This window comes from Cannabis sativa, chromosome X (genome assembly GCF_029168945.1).
Source record: "Cannabis sativa cultivar Pink pepper isolate KNU-18-1 chromosome X, ASM2916894v1, whole genome shotgun sequence".
NCBI classification, from domain to species: domain Eukaryota; kingdom Viridiplantae; phylum Streptophyta; class Magnoliopsida; order Rosales; family Cannabaceae; genus Cannabis; species Cannabis sativa.
The window spans coordinates 46,932,482-46,950,196 of record NC_083610.1 but is presented as its reverse complement, the minus strand read 5'-3'; the positions used below and the strand labels follow the sequence as shown (position 1 = coordinate 46,950,196).

General features: G+C 30.3%; 1 protein-coding gene across 1 annotated transcript; it reads left to right on the top strand.

Annotated features, from left to right (window-relative positions):
• The first annotated feature begins 6,033 nt into the window (after nucleotides 1–6,033).
• LOC115713762 (probable serine/threonine-protein kinase PBL21) lies at nucleotides 6,034–9,705 on the top strand. The gene is made up of 6 exons (XM_030642245.2): nucleotides 6,034–6,445; nucleotides 6,663–6,814; nucleotides 7,440–7,629; nucleotides 8,111–8,502; nucleotides 8,613–8,958; nucleotides 9,412–9,705. Exons 1-5 carry the CDS (start codon nucleotides 6,367–6,369, stop codon nucleotides 8,922–8,924), a joined length of 1,125 nt encoding a protein of 374 aa, XP_030498105.1. The 5' UTR covers nucleotides 6,034–6,366; the 3' UTR covers nucleotides 8,925–8,958; nucleotides 9,412–9,705.
• Nucleotides 9,706–17,715: the final 8,010 nt, after the last annotated feature.

Genomic DNA, 17,715 nt, shown 5'->3' with positions numbered 1-17,715 from the left:
AAAATTGAAAACTTAATCTGCATATTTTTTTGGACTGTTCTGGGACACTGAGTGCCAAATATATTTTTGTGTGCAAATATTTATTCAGGTTATGATTTTTGGATTTATTCAAAATACAACTGTTATGCTGCCGAATTTTCTAGAAAATAAAAATAAATATGTTCTTTGTTATGCTTATTATTGTCTGCTTTGGTTATACTGATGAGAGCAATGTTGATCATGTTCGGTGCATATTGTTATTTCACGACCTAGTCTCTGTGTCATCATAGGTATATTAGGTGTGCACTCACCTGTAGGTGAAAGACCTAGAATCTGTACAGGGAGTGAATTAAATCTGAGCCCCGGTATTATGGTGGATATCAGATGCGACTACCCGGTTTTGAATGTCGTTTTCTATGATTGGTATTGAGAGCTAGGGGTCTAGTGGACGGTGTGATATGCATTTGACGTTTGATTTGTGATTATTTGTGGTCTCTCTACTTTGTTTATACATTTTGATACTGGTGATGAGATATTTTATTTTTACAAAGCTAACCATGCAGGAATTTTATTAAACCAATGGTCCTTTGATATTAGTTGTTTTCCTACTAGGATTTATAAGCTCACCCCCCCTATTTTCTCCCATTCCAGGAACTCAGTTTGATGCTAGTGGATGAGGAATATGGTACCGTTGGGAAATGAAGTCGTTATTAGTTTAGTCTTATTCTACTCTTAAATCTTTTAATGAAACTGATTTTGTAATTAAGCTAAAATGGATGGTCTGCATGACTTAAATTAGCTATGTACTAGTTAGAAATGAGGAATGATGGATGCTAGCTATTATTTTGGTATTTTATTGACTTATTCAATCTATCTATTTGGTGATTACATAAATGTGGGGATATTATTTTTCTTTTATATTGATGAGTGATCTTGATTTTGTTACTAATATTTTTTTATTAATATAGTAGTTAATCCATTATTTTTAAGTTAGTATTTTGTGATATAAATTAAAGGACCATTTATAAGTTTTATCTTTTTACAAGGGTCAAAGGGTGACCTTTGACTACCCAAGTTATGGATATTACATATCTGCCACGACCTAGGGCTCAGGTCGTGACAATAATACTATCTTTTTATTTTATGAGATTAAAAAGGGTTTTAAATATTATAGTATATATGATATTTATAATTTTAAAACAATACATACATATATAGTGATATAAAGAAAATAGTACACATTGTAACTCAGAAATATAACAAAATTGAAATTGAAATTCAATATCTCTCTCACGACACACATACACACTCTTTCTCTCTCTCTTTATCTATCTATCTATCTATCTATCTATCTATCTATCTCTCTCTCTCACGCCTCTCTCTCTACAAGGAGAATTGGTGTTTTCTCAATCTTCATCACAGTGTCTTATGAGTTGAGAACACATTTTGTGATCAGAAAATTTATTCATCCTATTAAATCAATAAGCCTTCTCTTATCATGAGTATTGATGATGGTTTATAAGACATGGTGTGATTCTTCTTCAAGTCCATTACTAGATTGGATGAACGAAATATTACACGAAAAGATTTAAGGAAATCCTAATAGGAAATAAGAGGTAATTTCCTAATTGAACTAGTTAAATTTAGTTTATGCGATATTGTGTTGAGATCCGAGATTTAATGTTCATATCGGATTCAAAAAAATATTTTTTTAAAAACCCGAATCCGTTCACACTTTCCCTGCGACTCTGATATGAACCCTAAAAAACCAACAACAGTACCTATAAATGATATACATGTTTGAAAAATATGTAATTTAAGAGACCTCTATAAGTTACGTCAATATGGAAAAAAATTATCATATATTGAAATTATTATCAACAATAAATGTTAAATATTTATATATGTGATAGACTAATATGAGAAAGAAAGGATCATATTATTAAATTTATCGAGAATTATCGACGTATATTTTGTTTTTGGCCAAAATAATATGACGTTGTCCAGACAAGTTTACTCACATAAAAAGTGAAGTAAGACCTGTAGGGTGTGCAAATAAATATTTGTACAATAATATGAATTTCTAATGAAAAATTTACATATATGTATATTTGTATACATAATAATTATTGTACAAAATTTGTATAGACATGAGATTGATTGAAATAAGTCTTAAATAATGAGAAAATATAATTGTGATTTGATTAGGGAAATTTGGCTTCCCATGCTTAAATGTGAAGAATGGTCCCTAAGTATACCACCATACAAAACATCAAAGAAAATATCCTAGTGTGTTTATTTAGTTCCAATTATTTTCCTCAAATAATAAAACCAAACTCATCTTAATGTTTTCCTCTCTCTCTCTCTAGAAAGTCACACCCACACACACTCAAGTCAACTAATTATCGAAGTTCTCAACTTAACTAGACCAACAGAGTTCTCAGTTCAACCCAAAAGAATGCTCTTATGTATGTTTTTAACAAATCTACACATTTGTGTTTGTGTTTTATTGCTTTTTTATTTTTTTTTTCCAAAAATTAAATTTTGAATTTTTTCCTTTTTTTTTTCGTGGTTTCCCAGTTTTTTGCAATAATATGCAGTATTTAGCAATATATTTACAATAATAAACCAAATTTGAGGTTAAGCATGAAGTTTAGCGATGATTAGTGATGTTTGACTATAAAATAATAAATGTTTGCATATTTAGCGATGTGTGACTAAAATAAAAAATATCGCTTGACACAAGGGACGATGCCTTGATTCTATGGGATCTAGTGTCAGAGGGCTGCCACATCATCCTGTACCATGCCTTCGAGGCACCTCTTGGAGTGCCCCCTCTGGATGCGTCCCAAATGCTTATTTATAGGGTTTCAATTACTTCTTCTCATGAGAGCGAGTGGCCCTTTCGTATCCAGAAAGAACCATTCTTGGAGGTGTATATCTTGGGCCTTCGATGAGCTTAGATCCATCCCTCTGTACATGTTAGGCTTGTCCTCTTGGTAGGCCTTCTAACTAGGCCTTAATTGATTGATTTTTGAATTGGGAATGCCACGTGTCCCTCTTCCGAAAACTTGAATAACAATTAATTACCATTAATTGTAATTACTATTTCACTCATTAGTTTCTTAATCTATAACTCGCATATTTCTATAAATAATAGATTACTATTGAACTAAAGTATTGACAAATTCTCATTTCACTTTCTCTTTCTCTTTTTATCTTTTTTATTTATTCATAATAATTTTATAATAAATACTTTTTCCTTAACAAAAAAAACAATATAGTTAAGGAGAGGTGTGTTCAAATTACATCACTTAAATATAAAAAAATCACAATTATTTCTTTAATCAAAACTTTAAAATTAATGTGAAGTTAAACTATTAGAGACTAATGTTGTCTAGTACCATCAAGAAGTAGCATATAAAAGTTATTATATTAAAATAATAAATCATATGAGATTCATTATTTAATTACATTATTTAACCTAAGCGGGAAGAGCATATTGAATTAAAGGAATGGAATTGCACAGGAATGCTAGACTCAACTAATTGTGCCTTCCGTTTTGACTTTACCATTATACCAAAGCTTATTTTATGTTTATAAATATCACTTTTATTTATAAATATATGTTGTAACTAATTAAATATATATTTTTTTTCCGATTTTTTTTTTCAGGGTGGACGACTGCCCCACCTCGCCTGTACGTGGGTCCGCCCCTGAAGATGAGACCTTAAACTGTAAAAGTCACGTGACTTTGAAGTGGCACTACAAAAAATCTTACTTTTAGTCACAACAAAACTTGTGACTAAAAGTGAAAAAAATTATAACTAATTATAAATTATTATTCTTATGTTGTGAATAAAAAGTCCGTGGCTAAAAGTATTAGTCACAAAAATTACAATTTATTATGACTAAATGTATTTTTAGTCACAATACTTGTTGTGACTGAAACTAAATTAGTGACAACTTGTAACTAAATACTATGTTTTAATCACAAGTAACATTTTGTTGTGACTAAAAATCATATTTAGTCAAAAAAAAATTATGTTGTGACTAACATGTTGTTATTAAAAATAGCAATTTTTTGTAGTGTAAAATTTGCAAACTAGCATTATAAAATGCTAAAATTTACAAAATAACTTAATTTAATTTACTTTATGCGATTGTGTAAACCTATGATCATTTTTACGACATAATAATCGCATCGTATAATTTAATTTAAGGTCATTTCTGCAATCGTACAAGATTATTTAATTAATAAGAAACTTAATAAAAGCTATGGTGGCGCTTGGTAACACTTTTTTAATCAATTTTCTGTTTTTAAAAGTGGAAAAGTGAAAATATTTTTCAAAAACATGTTCTATAAAACTGTTTTTACTTTTTAATTTTATAATTAGAAATCAAAATTTTAAAAACAAAAAAAAAAATCACTTTCAATATTTTTTTAAACAGTTTTTTTCGTAATCAATCTTTTAGATTACGACCAGACCCGGACCAAATCTCCTTCCCGCGACCCTGGCACTGAACCCGGCTTCTGATCTGAACCCGAATCCGACCCCGGACCTAAACCCGACTTAAATAAAATCAAAAAATAAAAATAAAAATGAATTTTACAGAACACACTTTTATTTTCTGTTTTTAAAATTGAAAAATAAAAGTTGTTACAAAACGCATTTTGTTTTTCAAAAATAAATTTTTTAAAAACAAAAATTTTACTTTCATTTTGTGATTAAAAAATTAAAAAACAAAAGTGTTACCAAACAACACCTATATTTTTTACAAAACACTCACATCTCTAATCACAATCCGTATTTGAACTAATTATTGGCATTAATTAATTTCTTATTCGGCAAATAATGATGTTAGTTAATGAAAATCAGCTCCCTAATTTGTTCAATTGCATAATATAATATCTGCTAAGTTTTTTCATAAAATAAAAAAAGAAAGAAAAAAGTAGTTAGTAGTCTGATCTCATTTGCTGACGTGTACATTCCGAATCCAATGTGTGTGGATCGAAAGCCAAAAAAGCATGAAACTGATTCGAATCAGTGTCAGATCACCGTAAAACTAACTCCCTACCGAGGGTATTATCGTAATTTAGCTCACCAACTTCCCACCGGAGCATTTAAATGCAGATAATAATAATAACAACAATAATAATAATAATAGGAGAAAAGATAAAACACTTTTGGACTTTTGGAAAGCCACAGTGTAATTGGATTTGTGTGTAATTGAACATAATTACATAATTTGGCATGTTTGTCTGACCATGTAATTACACTGTGTAATTGGAAGTAATTGAGGGTTCTAATTACACTCTCCAGCCCCATGAGAATTGAATGTAATTATACTGTATAATTACTAAAAACTTTCCATATTAAACATTAGCTACTAAAAAATATTATTTTCTCATGTAATTACTAACTATTTTGCCAAACAAGATATTAGGAATTCATATGTAATACTAATTACCACCTCATATCCAAACATACATTGCATTTTAAAATATAGTGTAATTACTACATTGTGTAATTACCACCTTAGTAATTACACAGTTACTTCCAAACGAACCCTTTAGAGAGAGAACGAGTGTGTATACTCACATAATAAAAACTCGAGCATTCTTATTAAACACTAGTATTGTCCAACAATTTTTATACGTGACGTCTGCTAATTAGTTTGCGATATTTGATATTTAATTATATCAATAAAGATACGACAACTAGTAAGGTGCTAGATACTAATTTATTTATAGCTAATTAACATTTTTGCATTTTAAATTTTAACATATATCAAATCATAAGATTGTTAGATTTAAGAATTTTTGTCTAATTTTATTTAATTTTACTAATTTGATAATTGTTCGTGTACTAAATCATACTCTTTAGATTTTGATGCCGGTCAAATCATACTTCTTAAATTTTAATTTTTTATTCATTTTAAATTTTTTTTACTAAAATTAAATAAAATTATTAAATTTAACAATTTCCAAATTTTTTGAATGGTACATGTTAAAGTTAAAGAAATGCTAAGTAGCCCTCATTTATTTATTTTGTATTTATTATAAAGTACTCAATTTATTTTCTTTTATTAAAAGAAAAAGAAATAAAAATAAAAACCAGGTAGCTTAGCTATAATACCATTTCACCGCTAACTATGGCGTTGAATCAGTTTCTCTCAAAATTGCAATTTTTCTTTTTCTTTCTAAATATAGCGTAATAACTGTACGCGTTATTTATGTTAATTTTTTTTTTTGGTTTTGGTCTTCGGAAGTGAGAGTTTTTGAGACTGCGAAGTGGTTTGGTTTGGGGTTGGGTAGGGCTTTTGGCTTCTTCTATTTCAATGGAATTGGAGATTTAGGGTTCATTTCTCTATGAATTTTGGAAAATGAGTTGCTTTTCTTGCTTTACTCGCCACCGAAACGATTCTAGCAGGGTTGAGATTGATAATTTTACTCGATCTTCAGGTTTGTTCTTTTTTAATTTTCAAATCTCTCACCCTTTTGGATATTTTATAGTATAATTTGCTGAATGTAGCTGCTTTCTGTGTTTAAATGATGCGATGAGTTTCAATTAGTGGAAGAAGAAAATCAAATTCTGTTGATTTCGGTACAATTTTTAAGCATAATCTTACAAAATTTTGAAAATTGAAAAAATAAAATTATGGATTGATTTTGTTTGCAGGTCGAAAGGATACCGGTAGCCCGAATAAATGTGCGGCGCGTAGCTTCACGTTCAAGGAACTTGCTGCGGCCACTAGGAATTTTAGAGAGGTGAATTTGATCGGTGAAGGAGGATTTGGTAGAGTTTTCAAAGGCCGATTGGAAACAAACCAGGTATATGTATATATAGGAATAATAACTGGGGTTTTCCCAACATTTGTAATTGGATTGTTTCTATCTTTTATTTAATCTTTGGTTTCTGTAGTGTAGATAAGAGTAATTTTTAAAGATTCGATTCTCTTCAGTAAAGTACATTGTAGTTTGTGAAGTGTGATTATAATTTATATTAACTAAACTGTGTGCGCGTGTGTATGTACTAATAAGATTTTCTAATGTTTACTATTCCAAAAAAGGGTTGTGTCAATAAAAATAACTCAATCCATTATTGTCATTTGGTAAATAAAATTTGGGAAGTGAATATGATTTGATCAGAAATATAACATAAAAAGCATGAAAGCATAGATGTGTTGATCATTTGCGACCAAGAAATTATGAGAAGATAAATTTTATATAAAAGTTATAATTATTTTGTTTTTCCTTACCATCGATATACATAAGGGATTTGATAGTTTAACATGATCCATGTTTTTCAATTGAACTAAGTTATCCATTTTTGGATTATCAAATATTATTTTTAATATCCTCTCTAATTACATGATAATATTAGACAATTCTATAAGTTGAATTCCAATATGTGCGATGTCTTATTATTTATTTATTTATGTTTTATGATAAGCAGGTCGTTGCCATTAAGCAACTTAATCATGACGGCCTCCAGGGGTTTCAGGAATTTATTGTTGAGGTTCTAATGTTAAGCCTGCTACACCATTCTAATCTCGTTACCTTAATTGGCTACTGCACTGATGGAGATCAAAGGCTATTGGTGTACGAGTACATGCCGATGGGTAGTTTGGAAGACCATCTTTTTGGTAAATCTCACCAACTTTTCACCAACTTCATGTATGGTAAATTTCTTTGAAAAGTAAGCTGGTGTAAACTAATCACATTGAGGGAAGATTTGCATGAGTTTTAAGATCTTAATGGTTTTCTTTGGGCGGAGTAAAGGTACTCACATGTTATATCAAACAAGTTTGAATTTATTTTGCTTGCATCGTTCTGTTTTCCAAGGCGCATAATTCCCTGGTTTTCTGTATGCTTACCTGAGGAGGTAGTAACATATTCAGTCATAATAACTTAGATGACGTGGGATGTATTGGTTTGTTTCAATTATTCTGCATGTGTTAAGGGTCAGACACGCCGCCCGTCTTTTTATTTTTCTTCCCCATTTCGGCATTGACCCGAATTTTTTGTTAAGAGTAGAATGATAGGTGACATTGTTTATGAAGTTACTGTAATGGTAGGTTAGCTCTTTTCTGTGAAAGCTTTATTTAACTTTTTTTACTTGGTCAGATCTCGACGCTGAAAAGAAGCCACTGAGTTGGGAAACTCGAATTAAAATTGCTGTTGGTGCAGCACGTGGTATTGAATATCTCCATTGCAAAGCGAACCCACCGGTTATCTATCGTGACTTGAAATCAGCAAATATCTTGCTAGACAATGACTTTAACCCAAAGCTCTCTGACTTTGGTCTTGCCAAACTCGGCCCTGTTGGTGACAATACTCATGTTTCCACCAGAGTGATGGGCACTTATGGATACTGTGCACCAGAGTATGCCATGAGCGGCAAATTGACTCTGAAATCTGATATTTATAGCTTTGGTGTAGTCTTGTTGGAGCTCATTACTGGACGAAAGGCGATAGACATCACAAAGAGACATGGAGAACAAAACCTTGTTTCTTGGGTTGGTTAACTATTCTCTTCGAGTCAGTAATCATCATTTTTCTCAGTAGATACTTTAGATTCCAGTACTAATTTATTGTTTATTTTATTTTTTTATGGCGGAAAATACAGTCTCGCCCTTTTTTTAAAGACCGGACAAAGTTTGCTCTACTTGTCGATCCATTGCTGCAAGGGCGATTCCGTGTTCGTTGTTTGCATCATGCAATTGCTATTACAGCAATGTGTCTCCAAGAGCAGCCAACTTATCGTCCTCACATTAGTGACATTGTTGTAGCTCTCGAGTACTTGGCTTCGCAAAATGACACATCAGAGCGACAAAGGGAGGAGGTGCATAATTCTGCTTCAGCATCATCACCTTCAAACCAGAGCAGAAAAGGCTTTTCGCGGAGAGCAGATTACGTAACCAGTTCAGCCTCAGTTTAGACTTTCTTTTGGTGCAGTTGCTGACTTTGATCAAGTAAGGCTTCAAAATACTTTTGATTGGACTTAACTTTACTCTAATTTGAAGCAACTTTAACTTCATTTTGGTTTATCTTTCACATCAACTTACTATTTCATGTCCAACCTATTACACCAAATTTTACACTAAAAACACATATTTTAACAAAAATATTTGAGATTCTATTTAAAGTGAAAATCTCAATTCCGTAGCTGCAATTACACAAGAAAAAACTAGTTAGGGCAGCGATCATCTTTCCTTCCTGTTTTGGTTTTTGGTGATTCCCCATCCCCGCCATGATGTCTCTCCCATTAGGGGCAGGACCTGTCTTCGCTGATTTTTTTCAGTCATCCCTAACTAATTTTAGTGTTCTTCAAAAGCAAAAAACTATTTTAGTTATTGTTTTCTTCTGAAACTTTTAGAATTTGATTACATGCTAACTCATGCATCTTCTTTATCGTGTTGTTGCAGGTTTATAGCCACTCTCAAGAGAATATATGCATCTAAGAATAATTATGGTTTATATAAAAATAATTTTTTACTTGTTAGTTGTAAATATGTTATTGGGGTTCTGATAGTGTGGCGTTTTGATGGAGCATAACTTAAGCATATTTCTCAGGTAAACATAAAGAGAAGTAGAAGAAGAAAACATACAATCCATGCTCTTATATGAAAGATTGTTTAACATAAGTACTTAGGAAGGAGGACTACAAAGACTTATTATATACAAAATTGAGATAACACCAAATATTATTTTCATTTTCATTTACTGTTTTTGCTTGTTGACATCTTTTTTTTGTTTCATTTAAGAAAATTAATTTGAATTATGTTGTGATTTTTTTTGGGGAGAAAGTGAACTGTGAAATGTTAGCTTTCACGATGGATCATCCTAGAGGCAAAAGTTAACATTTATATTAGAATAACATCAAAATAAATATAATAATTGTTGGAACTTTGTGAAATATTACAAAATTGAAGTGTGGGAGTAGGAGTCCCATATGGGATAAACACTTCATTTGAAGTGTATAATTAGTGCAAGTTTGAGATATGGGTTTGGGCCTCAAGGGGTATCCAGTTTTGTGTGTATGGGTGAGGACTCACACATCGGACCACCACATGCGTGCACTGCCGCCGTCCGATCGTCTCGAGCCGGCGTGTGTGGTGTCACCATTTATTTATTAAATTATTATTTAATTAATTAAAACAATTTTTTTAAGTTTGATTAATCAGTAAATAGAGGCTTCTTAAGTTTTTGTATCGATCCCATGTTCTAACGTTCCCTTCACCACACGCTCGTGCTGCCGTCGTCCGACCGTTTCGAGTTGGGGGGTGTGGTGTTACCATTTATTTATTAAATTATTCTTTAATTAATTAAAACAATTTTTTTTTATGTTTGATTAATCAGTAAACATAGGCTTTTTGATTTTTTGTATCGATTCCATGTTCCAACGTTCCCTTCCAGTAACGTCTTTCTTCCTGTTACTACTTTCAGCGCATTGCCTATATAATGCGACTGAACAATGGGAGAAAAATATCTCTTTTTCACTCTGAAAAATTATACGATATGTACATTCTATTATGTTACATATTTATATTTTCGAGCAGTAGTTGGTTTTAGGTGTAGTATTTCGACGGTACTCTATCGTGCAGTAAAGTTCCGATACAACGACAACCTACGCTGACACAATTGGAAACTTCAACAAGGAAGGCACAAAATCAAGGATAGATCATACAACGATAGCTTACGCCGACACAAGGTGAAACCTCAACAAGAAAGGCACAAAATCAACACCACAAAGGATAGATTATAGCGTGATAATCACCATTATTACAAACAAAATAATAATAATAGAAGAAAAAAAAAAAAGCACGGCCTGTATAAAAGGGGAAAGCCACAAACAACCAAAAATAAAAGAACTTGACAATAAACACCACTAAAGAGGAACCACCACGTATAGGAGATTAAACAACATGAGGGTGCAATGTCCTCGGGGACAAAGCTACATTGTTCCTATTCTGATTGCAATCTTCATAGAGTGTCTAAGTTTGGAAATCCCAGAATGGAACCCAATAGGGCCAATACCAAATCATTGATTAAGATCGAGGAAGGTGGAAAACTCCAAAAAGCAAGCCACAACCAAACATTTCCACTAAACCCAATGCAAAGGGTGAAAAAATTGAATTCTTGGGTGAAGAAAAGAGAATTTAAGTTCTTCAACTAAGGCATAAGCACTTGTAATAGGTACTTTCAAGTTTTTCTATTTCAATAATATTGATCTGTGGATTAGAGTTTATTAACACTCGAATCGCGTAAAAATCTTGATCTCTTCTTCTTTATTTTATTTCTTTCTTAAGTTTATTTATTTTATAATCGAATTTCAAAATTCCTCATAAACTGTTCTAGTTTTTATATGTTTATATATCTTTACTAGTAAAAAGCTACGTGCGAGGTACGTATACTTAGTTTTATGTTAGGTATTTTTTACTTTATCTAAAAATAATACATTAAATAATTGAAGAAAAAAATATTATTAATTGTTGTTTGAAATTATTATGTATATCAATTACTTAAGAGTGAGAGTGAGATTCTAACTGACCATTTCAAAATAATCGTGTGAAAATAGTGGAGAAGGATGGTTAATGTCTAAATTGCACGACCACGCATAAAGATTTTTCATTAGATGAATTCAATCTTAACTAAAACACCAATAAGCATTACTACAATTAATTCATTATACATTTTCTCTACTGTATTGGAATGCACTAATAAAGTAAAACAATTTAAAGTTTGGTTAAACAATTCAATATCATCATATACATCAAATAATTATTCACTCTAATAAACTAATTCATTCGAAACAACATTAAGATTATAAATCAAACACACCTTTGCTGGCACCAATGAGGAAGAACTCATTGGGCGTGATGGGACTATAAAACAAATCAACCACAGAATACGAATGGCCATGGCAAACAAGTGGAACGAATCCTTCTTATTCATATCGCTCAAAACTCCAAATCAGATAAAAACCCAAAAAACAAAACCAAAACAACTAATCATTCTTCTGATCTATATTCCAAGTGCAACGGAAAAAAATCCTAAAACCAAGACACATAAAGTTTAAATTTTACTCTCCTAAACAATCAATCTAAAAAGGCAAAATAGGTAATAAATAGAAACAAAATAATTAGCTAAACGGAATAGGAATTACGTTGATAAATTTCAGATTATACAGAGAAATTTCAGTGCAAATAAACATTGACAGTATATTTGGACACAAGTGGGAAAACACAAGTTATATTTAGAGAAATTTAAGAACCGATCCACACCTCCTAACCCTTCACAATGGCTTTAAAATCTATAACCAAATTGCCCAGAAATAAATTACAAAGTTCTAAAGAAAAAAAAAAAGTAAAAAGAAAAATATAAGAACAAAATAATCGACTGATTATGATAAATTCTTATATTATATCATTTTATTTTTCAAACACAGTTTTTAAATAATTAGTTTTAGCATGACATGAGAAAAAGATGATATCATTATTCTATCAAAATATAAAAAATGTGATGATATGATATAAGATTATAAAATAACTACTCAAAAATAAATAACATTAAATAATAATTAATATTTATAAAAATTAAGCAACAAAAACTGGAAATTTTTCTTAAAAAATAAATAAAAGAATAATTAAAAATAAAATAACTGCTGCAAATCAACAGAGATCAAAATCAACGATACACCCCAACCACCACACCACCATAAATTCCACAACCACCGTTGACCACCGCGGCCATCATCGCAAAACCACCAACTACACCAGATCTGAAACTAACACACCACCACAATGCCAAAATAAAAAAAAAAAAACTCAATCATCACCGCTAATCCCAAACCCACACACCACCACAATGCCCAAATCGAAAGATTAAGGGATCCAAATATATTCTATAAAATTGACTCAAAGTCCATGTACATCAAAAAGTATGAGAAAACCAATATATACAACAACTGGTTCATATAAATGTTCAAAAAGATAGTAAATGAGATGGAAATATTAAAATTCAACACAACTCTAATATATTAATATAATATTTATCAATCAACATAATAAAACAAAAAGTAAAAAAAATAAAAGATACTTATCAATAATATTTATCGTTGAAAGCATGTGATCGTTGCTTTGATTGAAGTGATTGGAATATTGATACCCATATCTTGTAATTTAATCATTGGGGAGACTCAATCTTTGATATTTGAGTAAAATAGTATTTGCATAGGGTAAAGAAATTATCATTGATAGTCACATTCTTAATAGCAACAACTGAAACCCCAGGATTATGTTCGATCACTCTGCACCACTTTGCCTTACATTCAAAATTTCAAAACTCATGCCGAGCCACCAATGTCGACCCGCCAAAAGATAGATTCAAGAATTGAGATCTACGAACAAACATAGGGTGAAGAGACAAATGTCGAGATAATGAATGAAGATGAATAAAGAGATCTCAAGATAAAAGGGTAAAGATTGAGATCAAGAAAGAAATAGAAAGAAAGAGGTTTAGTCTCTGGGGCTGTCGCTGACAGTGGTGCTCGTGGTGCGTGCATGTGAACAACAACGAAAGATTGTTAGGAACGGTGAAATGGTTCAATTCTCAGAAGGGTTACGGCTTCATAATCCCTTCCAATGGCGGCCAAGACTTGTTCCTTCACCGCTCCGGCATCCGATCCCACCGCTCCGACGGTCATTGTGGTGGTTTCCGAACCCTCACTTACGGTGCGACTGTAGAGTTTCTCATTCGTCCACATAAAAACAATCGTACCAATAGGTCGTAGATGTTACCGGACCTAACCAGCGACCTCTTCAAATATATGCTATTATTAATATTATTTATTAGTGTTAATTATCTAATTTGAAAAATTCAATCCATAATTTAAATGAATAGCTTAAAATAATATAAATAAATTAATTAGGTTTTTTAAAAAAAAGTCACCCACTAAATTCTCATAAACCAAGAATTTTGTTATATAGCCACATTTTATATAGAATAGATATGTTATAATGAATATATAACATAATTTAATATTCAAATGAAAGCAATCTCTAATAATTAAATTAATTAACTAATTAAATAATTATTTTTATAATTTTAAAATAATAAATCTTTAGACTAATTAATTAATTAATTTTCTAGCAACATTCTTTTAGTTTCTTTTTCGGATTCGATTGATATGGTTGGATATCATCACAACAACTTTCGTCATTACAGCATGCTCAACCAATCTTCTCATATCCATAGATGATGGTGCCACTGACATCACATCCGTTACAACCATTGTATACATCACAACTACTACAGCCATCGTAGACATCACAGTGCCAGCCACCACTTCTTCCAGAGTTCGATGAGAGCAAGAGATCAGATGACTTTATTTCTCAGTTATAGAACCAAGAACTAAAATTTAATTTGTCTTAGTAACTAATATTATATTTGTAAGAACTATTTACTTTTATTATGCTATTGTGTTACTTTGTTAACATGAAAAAGTTTATATTTTATATTAATATTTATTTTATTTATTATTATAATCATTTTTTATAAATTAAATATTAATACTTTTAATATTGCAAAAAAAAAAGTATATTTTTTTTAATTACAAACCTCTAGGGGCGACTATGTTACCTTTAAAAGTCAAAAACTGAATTCTAACACATCTTTTTAGGGGCGACATTTTCCAGGCGAATTTTTGTCATCCTTAATACAACTTTTAAGCGCAAATTATAAGAGCTGGCTTTTATGGGACACTTTATTGACTCTAATACTGATTTGGGGCAAATTTCTATCGTTTTAGGGGCAACTTGTTCACTCAAATACTCATATATGTTGTAGTGAGGTAGAGAGATAGATTAATATATACTTATGAAATTACTTTATTATCCATATAAATATTTTTTTAATCATTTTTTGATAATGGTGCATATGTAATTTTAAAATGAATTAGAATAGAGAGTAAAAATCCTTCCATTTGTGGAGGGATTCAAAATGGTAGGCCTATATAAATTTTTAAGGGATAATATCACAAATACACAAAAATAATAATAAAAAAAAATTCAAAAATACGGTTTCACGGAATTTTTAATATTTTTACGAATTTTTTGATTTTATTTATAGAAAATAAAGTCTTTTTATGTTGTATTCATGTTAATTTAATGTTGATTTTTTATTATCTGTATGTTATTTTTTGTTGTTGTTTTGATGTTATTTTCATGTTACTTTTATATAAATTTTTTGTTGTTATCGTGTTGTTTTTATAAAAAATCGTTAAAATATATAAAAACAAATACATTTTTACATTTAATGAATTTTCAATGCTTTCACTTATTCTCTCCTTCCTACCATCATCTTTGCTAAACAAATAGATTTTTCCACCCCCACTACCTCTCTCCTTCCTTCTCTCTCCATCCACCCATGTCTCCCTTCTTCCAAACATACTTTTCTTTTTTTTTTTTTAAAGATTCCAAACATACTTTTATTCTTATGTTTTTATTATTTCTAACCAATTTCCACCAAATTCTTTTAGTGTGGCAAATCATCATGGCATTTAAATAATTAAATTCTCGTACAATGCATATTTATATTCTTGTATTTGTATTGCATAGCAATTTTATTGTATATATATTTATATGAAACTCAATTTAGTACGTAATATTAGTAGTCAAAGTGTAAATCAAATCAATTATTAATTAATAATTTATAGTGAATAATGTTATTGTTGGATTATTTTTAATAATTTAATATGTAAGTTTATTTAGTATGTGTTTTGTGATGTATAGTATAATACTAAATAGTAGATCTACTTACGGTTTACGAGGCTCAAATTACGGCGGGTTTGACGTGCTCGGGTTTGGGTTTTATTAGGCTGAGTTTGAATATTTTATGTTTGGGCTAAAATAAAATTTAATTTTTAAAAATGCCATGTTTTTTAATTTTTAACACTTTGGGGCTTTTTTTTTTCTTTATGTAATCACATCACTCGAAATTCTATTTGAATTATTACCTCCGCGAGATTAGATTACGATCAGTCTTGATTTCCCCAACAATAATAACAACTTATAATGAAAAGATGAGACAAAGGATTATTATTACAGAATGAATAACAAAAATCCTTATAACGAAACGAAAGATAATAAAAAGGCTACGTCCTTTTATCCAGTGGCAGAACTACATATGTCTATAGAGTGGCCATGGACCCCCTAACTTCTTAGAAAAAAAAATATACATAATATATAAATTAAATTAGAATAATTAGATTTTACTTATTAGAAAAATGTGATAATTCTCTTATTATTAAGCCTAATAATAAATTGCGAAATTGAAATTGAAAAAGAAACTCAAACTCAACAACCTATATAAATTAGTTATCTATTTTATGGTAAAAAGTGATAAAAAAAATATTAATAAAATTTATTTTTAAAGAGTATTTTTATTTGATATATATTTATATGAGTCTTTATATATATGTATTCTTATGTTATTGTTTTATATATATTTATATGAGTCTTTATATATGTATTCTTATGTTATCCAATACCATATTAATATGTCACTTTACAAACAGTTAGCGGTTTTTTATATTATTTATTAAATTAAAATATTTAGGACTTGATATTATTTTACACATAACGATATGCCACTTTTTACCGTACTTGGCACTATAAGGTGTCATTTATTATTTCTCATTATTTATATACGTTGTATAAAGCTTATTAACTTTTTATATTGATTTATAAAATACTACATATTAAAAGAATTAGGTGAAAATATATTTTATTTGGCCCCTTCTTATTTCATCGTCTGGTTCCGCTACTGCTTTTATCTTTTACCAAAGTATTATTACAGCAGACAAAAATTTCAACTACTGTAAATACTAAACTGTTGGGTTTTATGCCCTAAATAAAACTCATTTCATATAATCAGATTTACTTATTAATAAAGATCAGAAATAACATTTTATGTTGCATGGTTCACATGATTTATTTCATGATTATATGTATATAATGTATGAATTCTTTTTAAGTCCAGAACATATGTGTTGGTTAAAGATTATAGTGTTGTCAGCACAGTGGAATATAATCTTAATTATATGTTCAAAAGTTGATTCCCTGATTTGTCAGAACACTGGATTTAGACTGACATGGTATAATCAGCGATAGGTATTCTTACACCTTGGAAAAGTGTTATGTCCTTTCCAGGACATTGGCAAAGTTTACCAGTATCGGATGCATGGAGTATGCATTGGAATGGACCGATATTGAACTTTGAATTAGATTTTGAAACTTACCGTAAATATCTATTCAATTCAATATCATAAGTTGATCCTAGATCACATGATCGAAATCCTGATATGGTTAGGCTCAATCTCAAGTGTTATTCGTGTTCTTTGATTTGTTAGTTAAGCCCTTTTCTGAGTCAGGGTAATACGTACATTTTGGGAACACGGTAATACAATTGAGTGGGGGAGCGCTAACATAAATATGGAATCTATAGCTTCTATTTGGCAAATAGAAGTAAAGGATGATTTCCTTCGAGCTTAACCAAACGAAGATAAATGGTGGAGATCTCATTTCACTTAGGTGAAATATCATTTATACAGGGTTAAGTGTTTTAAGGATAAAATACATTGTAGGGTGTTACGGTAATTTAATCATGTACAGTGTAAATCATCTATATAGAGGATCATTGATCACATTAGGGTTATAACAATGGATAAC

Coding starts and splice junctions, on each gene's coding strand:
- LOC115713762 (XM_030642245.2), top strand. CDS start 6,367: ATGAGTTGCTTTTCTTGCTTTACTCGCCACCGAAACGATTCTAGCAGG. Junction 6,446..6,662: donor TAATTTTACTCGATCTTCAG/GTTTGTTCTTTT, acceptor TTTTGTTTGCAG/GTCGAAAGGATACCGGTAGC. Junction 6,815..7,439: donor GCCGATTGGAAACAAACCAG/GTATATGTATAT, acceptor TATGATAAGCAG/GTCGTTGCCATTAAGCAACT.